Here is a 19,255-nt window from a genome sequence, read left to right on the forward strand (position 1 = left end):
ACTTTCCTGTATTAAAAAAATATTCTGAGAAAATATTGAGATACAATTTTTGAATATGAGATACAGTCAAATACTGCCCAGGACTGCCCTGCCCTGCGAGTAATGCGTTACCGAAGAAGACCGGTTGAGTGGAAGGTACCTATATCTCATATTTAGCATTATACTCTAAAGGCCTGGTTACACGGTACATTAACACGTACAAGTTAATGTAATTTGCCTGAATGATTTTGGTGGATCGGAACGGAACATGCGCGAATGCATGAACCAAATTAGAACAGTTTCTATTTTCTGTGCATGCATTCGCACAAGTTTGGTGGCTACACGGTGCATTTTGGCGTTCATTCTCGCGTTCATACATTTAGGCATTAACCCGTGCGTTTTAATGCATCGTGTAACCAGGCCTTAACAACCGCTTTCACGCAAGAATCAGCACGGTTCGACGCGATTCTTGTTACTTGTATACGATATTCGGCCGTAAATATAGCTTTAATGTGAATTGTACCACCATTTATTAAGTAAGTTTACGAGTGATTAATTGTAAAATATTTTTAAATTATAACCTACGCGAAAAAATTACTTAGCTTCGGTGAAAATTTCCGTGGCAAAACGTCGAAATCGGTCAATACGCCTTCAAAGTATACATTCATCTATTTCGAGATAGAAAACTTGCAGCGAACACCGTGAATTCTTCCGTGAGAACAGCATCTTTCAGCTCCCGTAGATAATCGCGTATTCAATAATTTGATAAGTCCTTCGCAAATGGTATGCACGGAATTGTTCCCTAATTGACAGTTCTTGAAAAATAGCAAAATTATGACCATAGAATCTCGACTTTGGTTCATTGTAAGACGCCACTGTGGAACGGGAGGGAGTACCTAGGTGACGTCATTGACCCACTTGCGAATGTGGTGATGAGCGTAGTAACTGACCTTTTCTCTGTTGTGTATTTCTCATACAGCGAACCACAAATGTTTACCCTCATGTGCTGGTTAATTATTTTATCTCTTGCGGTTATCCGTTCTTGCTGGATGCTGGCAGTATGTGTTGAGGAATGACCCCTTTTCAAAATGTATGGCGGCTGATCGTCGCTTTCCTGCCAAGATTATTATTGTACTTATCTTCTCCACGGCAGTCCACAAATTCAGCCCGCATACGTGCATAATGTACGTTATCATCAGCAATCCTAAGATTGTTTTGACAGCAATCCTAAGATTGGTTTGACGAAGCTCTCCGCCTAACTGCCCCATCAGCTAATATTTTCACACCTACGTATTTCTTCTCTTTCGCATCCTTCTTTACCTGCTCCATATATTTTATTCAGGGTCTTCGTTTTCCGTTCTTGCCATATACATGTCCCGCAACGATTGTCTTCATCAGACCATCATGTCTCAAGATAAGGTCTACAAGGTTGTTCCGTCTGCTTGTCAAGGTTTTCATGAGGCTTCTATTCTCTTCTACTACTCCTCAGTTCATTACAAATATATTTTCTTTATCTTACGACACTTTTTGATGGCACAGAGCTAAAATATTGTTTTGGCTACTCACTCAGTGAAGTCTAGCCACCATGAGTTTTGAAATAGAGTACACAAGGTTATGTTTTATTTGTACCAGTCGTAAAAAAATGTGACTGAAGAGTTATTTGAGACGAAAGGGCTTATTGCGAGGTAAGTAATGATGGTTGCAGTATTTTTAGGATACATACCTGGGCATATACGTGCCGGCAAGTTAGTTATTATTGCTATTATTACATATTGCTACAATTTGCCTGATGGCAGCATTAGATTTACACATATGAATAACAAATATGATTATCTAATAAAAAAGTAAGAAATAGAAAAGGCGCCTATATGAAAAAATGGGTGGAAGGTTTATCAGCATATTCTGAAAGGGTGGAATGTAACTGAATGCTCACCTATTTATCAATGGAAGCATAAAAACGACGTTTGAAGAGAATGGCAGTGCTAAAAAGTGGAGTGAATGCTTTCAAAGATGGATGATTGGTTTTCAAATGAACATACCCTGGAGCTAGAAAACTACTATGATTTTTTATGAAATCATACATTTAGGATTACTATTGCAGACAATAATTATTCATTGAAATATGCTTTACCTTCGATTTCTTTGTTAGGGAAACAAATGCGAGGCCAACCAATTATTAGAATGGCAGTCAATGCAGCCTTAAGGTACCAAATTTTGAATGGTGAGAAGCAGTGGCGTAGTAGCTATGGAGGGGATGAGGGGATAGATCCCTGACAATGCCTCAGAGAAATAAAAAAGTTATTTAAAATTATTGTCTAATTTTGAAATGTAATCACTGCATCTGCTTCAAGTTAAATTTTTAGTGCCAAAATGATGTAAAATGCATTTCCTGGAATGTAATTTTACAAAACTTTTCCCAGGTGTTGCCTGGAGGGGTTGCCACCCCATCCGCTCCCAAAGCATATTCCTAGTTACGCCACTGGTGAGAAGGAAAACTGAATAAAATGAAGAGTGAAATGAAATTAGGTAATAGTATTGGCGGTTGCAGTACGTTCAGGATACAATTTAATGCATGGCAGTGATTGGTGGACTGATTTTATTGTAAAACAGCTCAGTGCTGCATGGCAAAGCAGTTTCCTATGGGTCTTGAGAATGTTAGGGTAGAGGGAACTCTTACCCTTGTGAGTCAAATATATTTTTTTGTTCCGGGACATTATCCCCAAGTTCTACTTTGCTGTTAAACATTTAATTTCTACATCTTGGTTATCTAGAGGTTCTGACTGCAGTGGCGTAGTGAGCGGGGTCTGGGCCCCCTCAAAATATAAAAACATACGTAATTACTTTGCTTCATAAATGAACAAAATATTGAAAAATCATGAATTTACGAAAGATTTCTTTAAAAAATGAAATTTTTTCGATTTTTGAAAGTTTAAAAATTAGTTTAAAATCCCTCTAATTAATAACCTGTTTTCCAAAAATGTTTCTCCCTGAACAAAATTTCTGACTGATTTAAATAAGCACTGACTGACTGGCGTGGTAGCATACCTTATTGGAAATTGTGAGATATAGGGTCAAATGCCGGTAAAGTATGGTTTTTTACACAGCTATTCATCCTATGGTGCAAATAATCCACTGAGAAAAAACCATTTGCCTTGTCCAGGATTTTAACCCAGATCCTCTGATTTCCAGTCAGGTGCTTAGCCAGTTAAGCTATTGAGGCGTCATTCTCCCCTGTGGAAATTTAAAGACTATGCAGGACAAGTGGGTATGGACTGGTGAATGATTTTTTTCTCTGTGGATTTTTTGCACAGTGTGTGCATTGCTGGTGACTCCATAAAGTTATCACCGTGGCTAGTCCCAGTTCACTTAAATTCATCCTGTGATATACACAAAAAATTATTTGCCAATCTGTGGGAATATAATACTGGCTAAAAGATTTTTTAGTTGGTTTGTCAGGTGTAGGGGAAAAAATAATTAATTAATTTCAAAGGTATATTTTTGCAGGGATGGAGTTGTTTCAGTCAGAGATTTGAAGGGTAAATGTGAATCTAAATAGTCAGTGAGTTTTGGATGAAGTTTGAAGTTTCATTCAGGCATTTCAATTGCCATGGAAAACCATTTTTTTGGGAGGACAGTAATGTGGTTATTCCTGAGTGGTAAGAATTAAAGGACTCAAGGTTTGTCTTTCGGGACTTAAATTGTTGATGGGTGTAAGAGCAGGGAAGGGAATGTGCTTGTATTCACTGCATTGAGGAAATTGGAGCACAGCTGGGAGAGTGACTGTTTATGCATGATCCAGGAGACCCAGGTGGTGAAGGGAGTGTTGGATTGGTCCTCGCCAATAGAGCCTGGGGTGCCAAATGTATGCATTGGATATTCCGATTGTCATGAATAGAATAGGCTGAGGGTGCACGGTAGGATTGATTAACAGTTGCAAGGTAGCTGAAAAAATTGGTTGTGTATTCTTTAAATATGCTAGTTTTGCCATCAGGTGTTGTTTTTGCTTATTTTGACCTCATAAAGGTTTTTATGAAGAAGAGTTCTGGTTGAAAAATTAATGTATCTCCTGAAAAAGAAATATCGTTATAATTGTTACTAGGTTTTCAGCTATTTTATGTATGCCTCTGTTGAATATTGCTACCCTCCATGAGGGAGTTTTGTCTTTCATTTGTTTTACCAAATTTTCACTTCTCTCTTTATTAGTTTGTGGCAGAACTAATGCAACAGAACATTTTATATACCCTCAGAGCACTTATTAAGCCAGGTTTATATCATAGCAGTTATTATAGTTATGAAACAAAATCTAATATGCGGCTCAGACATCCAGGTATTAAATGAAAATCACTCTGTGAGTTGGAGTGGGAATATTATTGAGGAATTGTTGATCACCAATCATTGAAAGGCAAGAGAGAGAATATGTCCCCCGAAGGTTTTAAATTATCATCTGTGTTCATTATTACCTGTACCATTTTGATTTGAAAATTTTGTCAGTAAAGAAAAGACAAGAGTATGCTTGATGAAAGTTGAATCTATTCTAACTAACACTTTTGTGAATGTAATATCATCTAAAATTAAGTTCACGTAAACATAATGTAGGAAGAAGAAAACGAACCCATACAAGCTAATCTTGAGGTGGCTTGCAAGGTATTAAACATATGTATTATTCTCTCCCTTCCTCTTGCCAAATATTTATGCCACTCTCCTCCCCTTGCAGTACCTGGTAAGCAGCTATGGTAGTGACCAGTACATCACGTGGCTGATGGACAACACTCGTATTCACATCCTGCCCTCTATGAACCCTGATGGCTTTGAGGTGGCACGAGAGGGCAACTGTGGTGGTGGACAAGGAAGGTGAGCAGATACAACAAATATCTAACACTTGCCAGAGTGCCTCAAGGACATGAGGTTGCCTGCTGCAACAACAGGGAAACAGTAATCCATGAAAAAAGTACAATGTGCTAAAAATCCTGAGAACTGCTGATTTTGGAATAAAATTCCAAAGCTGTAGAAAGGTTTTGTGATTTTTTTCAAAATTATTAATCTTATTAGCCATGGAAACGGTATGCAGAGTGAAATTTGCTCATTTAGCGAAATAGAATTCATAAAAGAATTTGTAATTTTCAGATATCTAGAAGTCCATCTCATGATAGGTAATATATTTGGAACTCCTTATTATACGATTCATGAATATAAAGTTTTGGATAGATTTATAATGATCCAGAAGCAATTGAAGCCATAATTTTCAAAAGAACACAATTCTGCTGGACAGAAATAGGGGATGAACAGTTTTTATGGATACTTTTGGGGCTATGTACGATGTTGTTCCAGATTTTTTCTCTATTACAGATACTAATACTTACACACAGGTAGTAGCACATCTAATCATTGGGAATGGTCAAAGTGATTTCTTTCATAGCGTAGAAAATGTGCAACAAAAGTGATTTGTGCCTGGACTTAGCTGAATTTACTTGTACTGTTTTGCAATTCATGGCTTCAATTTATACTCTCATGTAACAATTTAGTACCACATATACTTAAATATTTTAGTGACATGAAGTGGATAATCACCTGCAAAGGTCAACAAAATCAAAATCGGGGTTTGAAAATTCTTTGCATCGTATGAGTTGCCTTTTCATTGCATGAAATTTCATCTGATTCTGATGTGGTAGCCAGAGTAGTGATCACTTTTCAAAATCCTGGGAATTTTTTTGTATTAGTTTCTCGACTCAATATCCATTACTACTGGACAGGGCATCCAAAATTGGAAAAGTGACTGTACCTGCCCCAGTGTGTACGGTATGTCTTCCTTGTGTTCCTTTACTATCCCTGTGCCGCCTTGAAATTTGTGGATTTTTGATTAGGGTCGTCAGAAGGCTTCGTCCAGTTTATGATCACACTACCATTTCATCAGCAACTGAGCACTCTACCCACCAGGCTACCGTGCTCTTCTCTTTGGTGACCATAAATGATTGACTGAGGCATGTCTTCTTCCCCTAAGGTATAACGCAAGGGGCTTTGACCTCAACCGCAACTTCCCTGACTACTTTAAGCAAAATAACAAGAGGGCACAACCCGAGACTGATGCCGTCAAGGAGTGGGTCTCCAAGATTCAATTTGCTCTCTCAGGAGGTCTCCATGGAGGCGCTTTGGTTGCATCGTACCCATTTGACAACACACCCAACTCCAGTAAGTATGTGAAAACTGGTGACTCCCCGGAAAATAATAAAGGGGAACATTTCTTCTGCTTTGTACTTTCCAAAAAGAATTTCGCCATTTACATTTTCAAAATTTATTCCTGAGAAATTATCTGGTATTTAAAAGAATGAAATGATCGCTAAGCAATTATTTTTCTCTTTGTGGCCTTCATAATGGAAGGAATTTGCAGATCATCACCATTGTGTGCAGGTAAGGTATTCTTGAAGTAGCAGTGTTTCCTCTTTGTAGGCAAGGTGTCATATAGATCAGATTTTAATGATAACAGGAGTTTAACATCATCTTGTTTCATGTGTGATGTTTAGTTGTTATTTTAGTAATTGCTTTGGTAAAAAAAGTGCATCATTTATCTGGTCCTTTTAATGGAAGAGTTTTTCCTGTCACTTTCCCGGTGCTTCTGAAATGAGATGTTCGTGAACTTATTTCAGGAACCATATGTTGTGTACTTTGAAAAATTTCCCGATCTCATTCTATGAATTCCTATGTATAACTTAGAGATTATTCATATTTTGTTAAACCATATTTCTCAGCATTCGTTTGGACTATTTTAGTTCATTAGTCACTTCCTGCAGAATATTTTTCTATTGGATGAGACAATAGGAAGTGAGGCGTCTGATGATCTCTTTTTGTTGTCCTATCTCCATTGTGGGCCCAGTATTCCAGAGCTACTCGTCATCCTCTCCGTCTCTGACTCCTGATGATGATGTTTTCAAGCACTTGGCGCTCACTTATGCTGGCAACCATCCTTCCATGCACCGAGGGATAGCATGCCATGCAAACTCACCCTCTTTTGAGAATGGAATCACAAATGGAGCATCATGGTATCCTCTGACAGGTATGATATACGTATTTACATACTTACGAAATTCCTGTGGCAATGAATATACCCTTACCCCTGCACTAGCCTGTTGAGAAAATATGGTTTTGCTTTTGGATGTCATGAACTCTGAATTTCAAGAGAGCTTTCTATTTAAAAGCATATATAGGTTTGATCTGAAAAATATATAATGATATAAATAATAAATATGTAAATAATAATATGTATCTAATTATAAAAAATATGATATTATTGATAAAGGCCCCAAATTTTTTGGTTTTATTGGCAGAATTTTATTCGAGACCTGGTATTTGACAGTTTTTTAAATTTTGGAACTTAGGCCAGGATTTAAATTTACTCTGTAGGATTTGTTGAGTTTTTTCTTGATTTCCAAAATGGAGCAATTTTAACAAGTTAAAACTATTGCTGCGCTGTTTATAACTCATAACATCTACATATTATATTAATGGCAGAAGATGATACTTAATGGAAATTCAGGACTTTAAAAATGGTAGGTGAAACAACTTAGTACTACTTCCCACACTGCTTTATAAGCACCCGCGATCGATTTCAACAACTAACTGAACCAGTTGGCTCTCCTTTTGTATACTTATTCATACTTAGTTTTGACATTGATTGTGGTTCTTATAAAGCTGTGTCAAAAGTACAAAGTTGTTTCACTTGCCACACTTATCATGATTTATGTATGCTATATAAATTCCATTTGCATTCTATTTTAATGGTATGTTGTTTAATGTGGTCCGTGATTTTCTCCCCTTCAATTTACATGAGTTTGATTTATTTTTCATCAGATAGCTTGTGCAGGCCTCTATCTCATATCATACTTTCTGTCATAATCTTCCAATCCTAGTTTAACTCAGTTTTGATATCTACATTTCTCTCTCTAAATTTTGCTTTATTCATTTCTCTTCTTTAGGAGGAATGCAAGACTTCAACTATGTGTGGTACGGATGCATGGAAGTCACGATAGAGATGTCCTGTTGTAAATACCCACCTGCATCAGAACTACCTCAATTTTGGGAAGAAAATCGTGTGGTGAGTTTTATGTGGATTTGCCTATAAGTGACATAGGCATGTAAAGTAGTGAATTGAATTTATAGATGTGTTGAGTTGGATAAGAGGTAAGAATGGACTTCTTTATTGTGATCCTTGCTGATTTTTGCCTGTCAAGAAGGGAAGCTTAAAGGTAGATTGGGAAAATAAATTGGAGTCAGAGAGTGGATATGTAATTATTATATGGATCTTGTGCTTTTATTTGAGTGCGCACTTGAGTACTGTCTCATAATCTTTATTGCATACCTCTTTCTATGCATTGCATTATTGAAAATTGCTCCAAAATTTGAATTTATAAAAATGGAAGGGTTTCAAAATCTTAAAAATTTCATGAATTCCTGATCCTTCAATTATATGAGTTGCTTCCCATAAATATTCTGCTAGAAAAGCCTTTTCAGTGAAACTAAAATTATAATGTTACCATCTATATTCCCTAAAAACTGATTTTTACCAATGACAATTATGTATCTAATGATGAATGAGTGGAAATGAAAAAAGAACAGACCTACATATTATTATTGCCCAATATGAACTGCTTTCGTCAATGGCTCTTTATAAGGATGTATTTGGAGTTGTAAAAGTTCCTAGGTGTTTATAAGATCTCATTCTTTCACAGTCCCTGGTCAAATTCCTGGCTGAGGTTCATCGAGGTGTGCATGGATTTGTTATGGATGAGAACGGCAACCCAGTGGAGAAGGCTTCCCTTAAGGTCAAGGGCAGGGATGTAGGATTTCAAACCACCAAATACGGAGAATTCTGGAGGATTCTCTTGCCTGGCATGTACAAACTTGAGGTAAGAGCAATTTTTTGTAACTGAACCCTTTCCTTCTGCCTTAGCATCTCACTGCACATCTAAAGATTGTTCAATAAACATTATACTTAGATATCATTTATGATGAGGAAGTATAGGAAATAATATATCAAAAAAGAAATGCTTTAAGTATGCGTATGAATCTGAATCTCGAGTTAAACATAAGTATGAACTGCAATATTCTTTTTGTGGAATGAATTTATTTTTATGCATATGGCTGGCGCTATGCATTGATTTAAAAAATATATATATCTAATCATATTTGATTGCATAAGTTTCATCGCTTTTTATACATAATTGCTTTCTTTCCATATTCTAGGTCTATGCAGAGGGCTACATTCCCCGTGAGATGGAATTTGGTGTGGTGGAGGCGCACCCAACTCTCCTCAATGTGACGTTACACCCATCCAAGGTACGTGTGCACCCACCTGTTCACCACGGTACGAGGCGCAAGAGTTCTCGGAAGCATGCAATGACGGGTGGTGTCGGTGACGGTGGTGGTGGTGGTGGTGGCGAGCAACACACTCGCAGTGGGGGGAACGGGATCGAGGATGACGGTGGAGGGGGAGGCGAGGAAGGGGAAGGGGGAGAGGGGGTTGGTGGTGGGGGTGGAATGGAGCCGTACGCCTTCTACAGCCCCGGCCCAGATGACTCGACGTTCGTCCCGACGTTCGAGGTGGGTGTCTGGGGCGTACGTCGGGAGGAAGAGGAAGAGTTTCGCATCCGCGTGGCTTCCTTCACCCCGGGCAACCGGGGCAACCGCAGAGGGGGAGGGGTGGGGTGTGCCGAGCACCGGCACGTAACGCTCCCCCTGCTTCCGGCATCCTTCCTCCTCCTCCCCCTCTTGAGGAGCCACCTGGCGGTGGTGGGGTTGGTCATCTCTCGTTAAAACTCTCCAACCATCCTCTTGAGCCTCTGCCCCATTTGGTGGTGGTGGTGGAGGAGGGTTTTGACTTTCTGCTTCCAGAGCTTATAGTGGCTCCAGTTTTTGAGGATATGATCTCTTTTGTGAGAGGCGTGTTAGGGCATGGTGGTAAATGTTGATGCCCTCCGTGGGAAGATATACATCCAGCGGAGGTCTCTCTTTATATTGTGATACGTACAACCCACTCTGTGCTTCGGGTGAGTGACTTAATTGTCTTGCCGTTAATAATGTTGGCACGTTGGGACACTCTCATTGATAGGTTTGCAGAAGACTGTGTCGGCCCTGATCATTGCATAGGTACTGTATTTAGAGTTTATACTCTGGTTGGTTGGGTCATCATCTGGTGATGGAATTGCTTTCTTAGGCAATAGCAGTGGTGATGTTTTTGAAGAGGAAAAAGGGACCAATGTGACATTGCTATCATTGTTTCACATTTGTTTAGATGCATAACCCTTTTCATAATGCACCGTAGCAATGAGCAGCATCCCTTTGAAGTACAAAAATTCTAAAATGGAAGCCTTCCATAAATATTCAATGAGATATAAATATTATAATTGACTAATGTTGCTGACCAATTTATTTTATAAGTCTTAAAAAGCCTTTATGACATGTATTAGAGTAGTTGAGATTACTGTTGAAAGAATTGAGGTTTATCAAACCCCTTTGTAAAATTGACTTTACACTGTACCTGTTAGACATTAGACCTGCCACTTTTTAATGATGAGCAATTGATATCATGTGGCTGCTCACGGAAGTTATGCTGTTATCATTCTGAAGTGAGTGCTGAGAGGCAAATTTGGTAATATCTCGCAATCAATATCTTCATGATTACAACTTGCTCATCTCAAAATTGATTTCTATTTATCAAGTTTTTACAGCCTTTCACCAAAATAATTCACTGCCTCATAGGTTCATAAGTCAGTCCGATTTGACACTTGTAGGACATCAGAGCTTCTAGGCATGCCACACTGCTATATGGAGTGCCCTTTTGTCATGTACATAAACGACTTTTGAGTCAACACATGTGCCCCATCAACTTTAAGTGGTATTCTAAGGAGATAAGAGCGCATCAAGATTCTTATTAAAAAGGTACCCTTTTTAAATTCATGCTGCAACTATTACGCATTCCATATTGTGTATTTCTTTTGTGCTAAAAGTAAGCTTAAAATGAAAAAGTAAGCTTTATTTAGAGTGCCAATATTACATTAGAGCCATTTAGGGAGCTATCTTTTCACTGAGCTATCTCGTTTATCATTTCCCTGGTTCTGTGATTTAATGGTTTATGGTAAATGCGAACAGGTTACTTTCAAAATCACCCCATACTTATGTCCCACTGAATATTTCTGGCCTTAAGTGATTCCTCTAATTTTTTTTGGAAACTGAAATGAGGATTGCATCAACATAATGTAATCCTCTCCCTTTATCTGTTCTCTTCCTTTTTCTCAGTCAGCAGCAAGTCTTTTATGCTTTTGTGTGGGTTTCTGTGTTCAACTGAAGTGGATGGTGGTTTCAATGCAGCCATTGAGTTATCAATTGCTCCATCTATTAATCGTTTCCTCAGATCTGCTCGTGTTGGGCAGGGTACTTGCTATTTTTGTGAGTATCCCCTCTCCTTTTATGGGGCAATGCAAAAGGTTCACATTCTTCTGACACATTCAAATTTGTGCTTTTGAAAAGGGCTCCATAGCATTATTGCATGTCTCTCTCACTCCAGATGGGAAAATTGTTTCCCTTCCTCTCTGTAACTTGTTCCAAAAAGGCTGTATTATTATGAAACATTTTCTTTTCTTACTGGCACCGTGCCTTGAGTAGCTGATCGATTCATAAAAGGGTGAATTTCCATTTTTGGTGGTTGTTTAATCTCTTAAAATTATCTCTCTCTCCATATATAATGTAGTTATCATGTTACCTGATGTGTAAGAGTGGGTGAGTGTTCACATTTTAAAAAGATGGCTTGCCATTCAGCTTTCTTCCATTGCCATGTTACCTGTGCCAATTGAATATTTCATAGGTTTACTGTTAATAACATAAGTATAACACCAATTAGATGTAAAATTATAATGTTTAGGAACATCAGTTCCATTTATTACAAGCAATAATCACTGGAAGAAATAAAAAAATTAATAGCCCTTATATGAGTGGCTCAATGTGCTGTTAAAACTTTTAAAGTTGGGCTTTCATGCTGTTGTTAGATTTGTCTTTTATCCAATAAATAATACTTCAATCAAGCAGCTCTAATCAGAAAGCTACAACTGGTAGTGTTGGAATTTTACTGCCAGACTAAAATGCAGTAATTATGTATGGAGGAAAGCCTTCAGTTTTTAATAGTGAGAGCTTGCTACTCCTCTCCAATTTCATTAAAGGTAAAGGGAAGGAATGTTGAATTTTTATCACAATTTAATTAGCTAAGTTTTGAGTATGATTAAAGGGCAAAGCCATGCATCCTCTTCATAGCTTAAGCATCATGTTTGAAAGGGTTTGATGGCATCTTTTCTCACAGATATGGGCAACTGGGACCAGTTCTTCCTTCCTTGTCATACCTATGTTTTTTAATTTGCTGATAGAGCTATTTTCTGGCTGATGAATTGTTAGCCTTGATAGAAGTTAGTTTTCTACTTAAAGACTTCAGCAAATGAGGCATCAGATAGTATGTTAATGAAAGTTCAGTATGAAGTATAATTCAAGTTGGATGAAGGGCCTTTGCATGTTCATAGGTATTTATTGCATTCTTGCATTGATAAAAGCCTAATACTTATTTAAAATTCAGGGCATTTATTATATTTTAGTGTAAAAGACTAATGTAGATGGTGCCAAACCATTGATGTAAAATTTTCCCAAAATGGGTTTTGAGCCTTTCAGTAGGTACACTGAGTATGAGAAAACAATGTCGCTGTGTCATTATAGAGAGTTATAGTTTGGAAGGATTGCTAGCCATAAACCAGAACAAAACTTTAGGTCCAAAAGTTAGAGAAGAGGGGATTGACTTCTGAAGCATTGAGGTTGACAGAGAAATTATCATAATGATTTTCATTAAGGGCCTCAATAAGCTTTTATCTAAGAATCGCAGCCTCCTCACCATATTTCTTATAATCCATGTATAGAGGGGATTGACTTCTGAAGCATTGAGGTTGACAGAGAAATTATCATAATGATTTTCATTAAGGGCCTCAATAAGCTTCTATCTAAGAATCGCAGCTTCCTCACCATATTTCTTATAATCCATGTATAGAGGGGATTGACTTCTGAAGCATTGAGGTTGACAGAGAAATTATCATAATGATTTTCATTAAGGGCCTCAATAAGCTTCTATCTAAGAATCGCAGCTTCCTCACCATATTTCTTATAATCCATGTATAGAGGGGATTGACTTCTGAAGCATTGAGGTTGACAGAGAAATTATCATAATGATTTTCATTAAGGGCCTCAATAAGCTTCTATCTAAGAATCGCAGCTTCCTCACCATATTTCTTATAATCCATGTATAATATTTTTCTGAAGTCCTTAATGTTTAGTTCACTATCAGAGACCTAATATGTGTCATGCGTTTTTGGATGACCATGTTGGGATAGTGCTTGGCTGCTCAATGAAGGGCCCTATGTTCAAATCTTGGGTGAAGTATTTGGACACCCCCTTACAAAAATACTGGAAGTTCAAGGTGGCCTTGGCAAAGTAACTGAACCTACTACCCTGAATGTGTGTAAGTCCCAGGCCTGTGCCTTAGTGTGAGTTAGACTCTACCCTCACCTATCCAAAGCAATCTTCAGGTTTAAGCACTGAGTGAGTGTCTGTATTGACTACTATCAAATAGGTTATACCAACAGCACATTTCCAAAAACTTGCTCCTGCCCCTAAAGCCCAGAATAATTCTGTCTTTTACTGCTGTTGTCTTACTGCACCAGAGATGTTAGCTTGCCTAAACTAAGGATCTTGATTCACGAAGAGGCACCGTAAATTAATGGAATCATTCTCAGAATAATTGAGATAAGAATTAGGAATCCAAGGGAAAAAATCAGGATTCTGATGTGACTTCTAACTAGCGATTTCTAACTAGCTCACATTTCAAGTATTGCATTCAATTATCAAGATTCATTGTAATTAAATAAATATTATATGGATGTAAGTCAAACTAAAATTGTACTTACTAAATATCTTCAAGTATGTGGAACTCAAAAATCATTTTAGTAATGTCTTGTATTAGTTGGTATTTGTTATCATATTCCCATATCACATTGTCTGCTCCTGTGTGGCATGGGTGCACTGGTAGAAATCATTCAGGGATGAAGAGCTGGGAAAAATGAAAAAAATTCTTATTGTAAGGTTTTGCAGGAAAATTGCACTGCATAGTAAAAGGATGCAAGATTAGAGATGTAAGGAAAGACTCAAAAATAAAACTTACCATAAAATTCATCACAATATTCTTAAATAGAGGCGCAAAATGGCTGCATGTGTGCACGTATAGTGTCTACTCTGAATCGAAGTGGTGTTTTACTGAGGTAGCTATTCTCATCATCTTTATTGCCATCAATGCCTTATACGTTATAAATGCAAATACATATATACCTTTAGTTGTAGTCTACTAACATTGCTTGCCGAACTGGCACTTCTAGTTTTGGAAGGTGTGCTACGAGTCAATCAGAGATGAGTCACTACAATTCCCAAATTAGGTGCTATGTATGTATAGGTTTGAAAATCACGAAATTAAACAAGTTTTCTTTTATGCAGCCAAATATTATTACAATTCGATTTGATATGAGGATATAGTATGGGTTAGTGCAGCGGTTCCCAAAGTGGGGGTCGCGACCCCCAAGGGGGTCGTAGGCCGTTCGGAAAGGGGTCGCGAGATACTAATAATATGGTGAACAACGTACTTAAACTTGGACGACCATTTTTAGGGGGTCGCGGCTAGGAAGAATGAGCTAAAATGGGTCGCGGAAAGAAAAAGTTTGGGAACCGCTGGGTTAGTGGATGCAGTGGCGCAGCAAGGGAGGGTTTTGGGGGATAAAACCCCCTCCAGGGCTCAGAGAAATTTTTAAGTTTAATCTATTTTACTTAATTGGATTAGGATTACTTATAGAGTAGTGTAAGGATTAATAAAATATCTCTCAGAATGCCGTAAAACACACCATTTATCTTTATTTTTTATGGTGCAGGGCCCCCGCACCTCCCGCTTACCCTGGTGGGTATGCCACACCCCCAGGCCCCCCCCCGTTATTAAATGCACCAGAAACCCCCCCTAGCCTTTATTCCTAGCTGCGCGCCCTGAGTGGATGGATTAGAAGAGTAGAGTATGGGACCTTTTGAAACTGCTTTCAATCAGAAATTTAATTAGTTTGTTTGATATATTATAACAGAGTCTGCTATATGATATCATAATCTTATGATAGAAATGGGATTTTTTCTGCATTTTCACTTAAGTGAGGAAGGATAACCAGCACAGTTCAAGTTCAAGTGTTTTGCAATCATCTTAAATGGGCTGTTGGAAGGCACATATTTTGTTTTGGAAGGTACCTACACACTCATAGTGATTTTTCAAACTCAAGACATTTAGGAGATTGTCATCCAGTTTTCTGGACTAATTTCACAGTCATGTTAGTTCATTGGCACCTTGGTAAAAAAATAGTAACATATCAATCACTAATGAAATGGAGAAAAGATTTCTTATATGTAGTCTGTTGCACATCAGAACTATGGGAATGTAGATTTCATAAGTTTCAGGGAATCATTCTTTCATTTTTTTAAGCTCACATGCAATTGGACCCAGAAGCATCTGTGAATATCATGTTTATATCAATCCGTGCTTGTATTTTTACTCACTGCCCAAATGTATCCTACTCAAATGGGTACATTTTCAGTTATTTTATTTAAAACCTATTTTTAAAGTTTATATTTTTAAATGCATACAGATGTGTAGCTGAATGGTTAAATAATGCAAAACAGTGGTATATATACAGCATGGAAGTTATCAGCTGTTATTACGACGTTGACTTAAAATTTGAATTTTCGGAGAAAATTCTTCATTATCTTTGGTAAAGGAATGCATTCACAATTTGTGTATGTAAACTTTGAAATGTTGGCTCAAGCAAGTCCTTTCACCACGATTAGTTTTTTAAAATCCAGATGAAAATTATTTATTAATAATTTAAGTTTCTGGTAACTTTTTCATTAGGCAGTTGAAAATGAAAAAATAAATTTCTCGTCTGCATTTTCAATGCCTTATATCTCATGGTGAAATTAAACATACTGATCACTATCTTCCATGAAAAGGAGCTTTCAGAGCATCAATGGACCTATCCTCCCATATATAGGACATGCTAAATATAATCTGAACATAATCCCAAGAGTAAAATGGATAGAATTACTAATTCCATTTTGCATTTTTCATTTGCATACCATTTCAGACAATTCAGATCATCATGAGACTGAAGTTATAGTTAACTCTTCATCACTGTCTATTTCATAATTTTGTGACTGTGGTAGTTAAATAGGTGAACAATGGCATTCATTGTGTACGAAATTTCTGCCCTTCCCCTCTTTACATAAAATATCTTAGAGATTCTGGTTACATTCATGGTCATTACATGGACGTCTACATCCGGATGTGATCAGGTCTCGTGAGGTGTCTCTGAGGCACTTCATTGATGCAATGTGGGTTTTTTTAAATAATTATTTTTTATTAAATTCAGCCACTGAAACTTTTACAAGCTTTTATTGGAGGAGAAATTACCGTGGATAATATGCAAACAGGATAATTGAGACTTTATTGTAATCAGGAGAAATTAAGGTTCTCGTAGTTCATTGTCCCTTCTTGACCAAGGGCCATCTGCTGATGGATGCCACCAAACTCAATTTGAAATCGTATGTTATAATTATAATGTATCAAAAGTGGTATGATAATATGTTAGGAAAAGGGGAATAAATCCGTTGTTATTCAGTCTAAAAATAGGGAAACCTCTTAAAGTTGTGATGATTGCTGTGTAAAGTTATCTGGAGGGAGGTGATACATGGATAGAATCAGACTCGTGTGTACCTCATTCTTCAAAATGTTTTAACCTCCTTATTTTGCCTCCAAACTGAAAAAAATATATTGTTTGAGCTTCATTCATGAGAAAAAATTTTTTAGATTGAAAGTTGAACGCATTTTTACTCTTCTGTGACCAACTTCTGTTTTCCTTCTATTCATTTATCCATTTTTCAACCTGTTAAAAGGTTGTTTGCATAGTTGCTGTGAAAGCTTGGTAGTATGCTCATGAACTGTGTCTGTTCCATTGAATCAGTGCTCTATGTATTGGAATAAATTGATCATAACAAACGTTTTAATGGAGAAGAAGAATGGACATCAATGTGATCCATGATTATATTGTGATAATTCCAAGCAAGAAATCCATTTGAGGTATTCAATGACTTTCAAGGAGTAGCTTGTTTTATTAAAATATTGATGTAGAATTTTAGAACATATTTGTTGCAATTGTGCACGCATCAGAAATCGATTTTCTCAAATATTCCTAGTGAAGTTTTCTCTTCGTTTGAGAAAGCACATAAGTGAGAGTTAACTGGACCATGGTCTCTGCAATTAAGGGTCCTTTTCGAAAGGCTACTAAGTAATAAAAACAGGGCTGGCTTTATGCTAATTGATTCTTATATTGTGCTTAAAATAAATCAATCTCTACCTGTACCTCAATGTACCTTATCCCTGTACCCTTTAGTTTAGGTGTATTTGAGATATTTATCTTATTTTTTGTGGTAAATGATAATTTTGGACGTAAAATTTAGTGTAGTTATTTTGATAATATGTAATTTTTGCATTATCCTACTCATCACTTCTACAGGATGGCCAATTGTCTCATCTGTGTTATGGCAGCTTTGTTTGTTCAGGTCTGCCTTTGAGGAATTTTTTATCGACTTAGTAAAAGATAGTGCATAGTCTATTTTATGTGATCAGCAGAAATAAAAGTCTTAAATATCACCCAACATAAAATTGTTTTAATGTAGATGAGAGTTGAAAGTTTTGGTTTTTATCACTAGTCCAACATGGGGTACCACTTGATGTTTTTGTGTCTAACGTAAATACAACTTTTGTGACTAGGCTAAAAGCAAGCCTTTTAAGGAGCTCCACTCTCAAACAGAGCAAATTGTAATGTCTGGCAGAATTCGCCAATCCAAATCAATGTTGGATAAACAGGTGTGAATTACTTACAAATGGTTTATATTACTAGTCAGAATTTTTTCCTCCAAATATTGAAACTTTGACAAAAAATTAATTTAGCGGTAAATTAAAGAGATGGGAAAGTCACTTGATCATACTTTAACCAGTCCTGGAATTCCAATCAACATTGAATTTGCTCTAATGGATTTACAGCTATTACCACCCAACCCACCCTTTTAAACCAATGGGTCTAAATCAGTGGCGAATCCAGAATAGGGACAACAGGGGGCTAAGTGGGGGTAACCTTCTTGCAGTAGTGGGGGTCTGGACAAATTTACCATTCTAACTAGTGTAAATAGGGTAGTTTCCTTCATCAAAGAAAACGAAAGGCATTGATTGCGATTCCAACATTACTGTATTCATAATATACAAATTATTTGGTTTTAGAAATGCCGGTTTAGACGAATGGCAAGGGCCAAATTTTATCCTCATTTGAAAAAGGTCAGATTGGCGCCCATGCGATGCCACTCCACGTGACGTCACAGGGACCTAGTTTCTACACGAGAGGATAGGAGTTATACATCGTCTGAGGTTACCAATGCATGCAAGAGGCACAGAGCTCAGGGAAACATGTCTTAATAATAACCTATTAAAACTGGCTAAGGTCGGAAAGTTTTCTTCGTTTGATAAGGTATTAATAACCCTTTTTTAAGCCAAGCGCTACCAGATAGCATGGTGCTCAGCTACCCGCTAGCATCCTGTGTCGTATCAGCGCTCAGAGCCTCTCTCAAGGTCACCTCACAAGGCGGGAGGGGGAACCTGAAATGCGTCACACGTACTTTTTCCCATCATTCCTACTTACGCGTCGCGTTTTCGCGCGCTTGAAAATTTTCACTTTTTATTTAATCGCGAAAAATAGATATCGTCATTTAAAAATCTAAAAGCGTGAAATACGTATTCCAGGAGTAATAATCTTTCGATTTAGGCAATAAAAAAATAAAAGGAAACCACCCTATTGGATACCGTGGTACAAGGCCTGGGTTTAGTCTCCTTCCTGCACGAAATTAAAATCATCAAGGAGTTTATTTTCGTACCGGGGTGAAACTTTACTCCTGGGAATGACACAAATTAATCGAAACTCTGCTGCTCATAGTTAAGTTTCGATCCCAGAAGTTGAGTGGAGGGGGAAAAGAGGGAATATTTTCGACCCATTACATTTGACATGCGTAAAGAGCGGTTAAAACATCGGGCTTAAATATCGAATGGCCAGTTTGCATTCACCGTTCTCCTGTT

General features: G+C 37.4%; 1 protein-coding gene across 7 annotated transcripts in view; it reads left to right on the plus strand.

The window, feature by feature from the left end:
* The window catches only part of LOC124158639 (carboxypeptidase M-like), a 123,964-nt gene that overhangs the window by 96,243 nt on the left and 8,466 nt on the right, over positions 1–19,255 (plus strand). For 6 of the 7 annotated variants that reach the window (XM_046533835.1, XM_046533830.1, XM_046533831.1 and 3 more), the window contains 6 exons: positions 4,694–4,830; positions 5,978–6,165; positions 6,842–7,027; positions 7,947–8,065; positions 8,700–8,876; positions 9,214–9,306. In XM_046533835.1, coding sequence (XP_046389791.1) covers positions 4,694–4,830; positions 5,978–6,165; positions 6,842–7,027; positions 7,947–8,065; positions 8,700–8,876; positions 9,214–9,306 — 900 coding nt within the window. The remainder of the gene's footprint in view (positions 1–4,693; positions 4,831–5,977; positions 6,166–6,841; positions 7,028–7,946; positions 8,066–8,699; positions 8,877–9,213; positions 9,307–19,255) is intronic. The other variant, XM_046533829.1, reaches the window with a different exon arrangement.

Source organism: Ischnura elegans, chromosome 5, assembly GCF_921293095.1.
Source record: "Ischnura elegans chromosome 5, ioIscEleg1.1, whole genome shotgun sequence".
In the NCBI taxonomy this organism is placed as follows: Eukaryota; Metazoa; Arthropoda; class Insecta; order Odonata; family Coenagrionidae; genus Ischnura; species Ischnura elegans.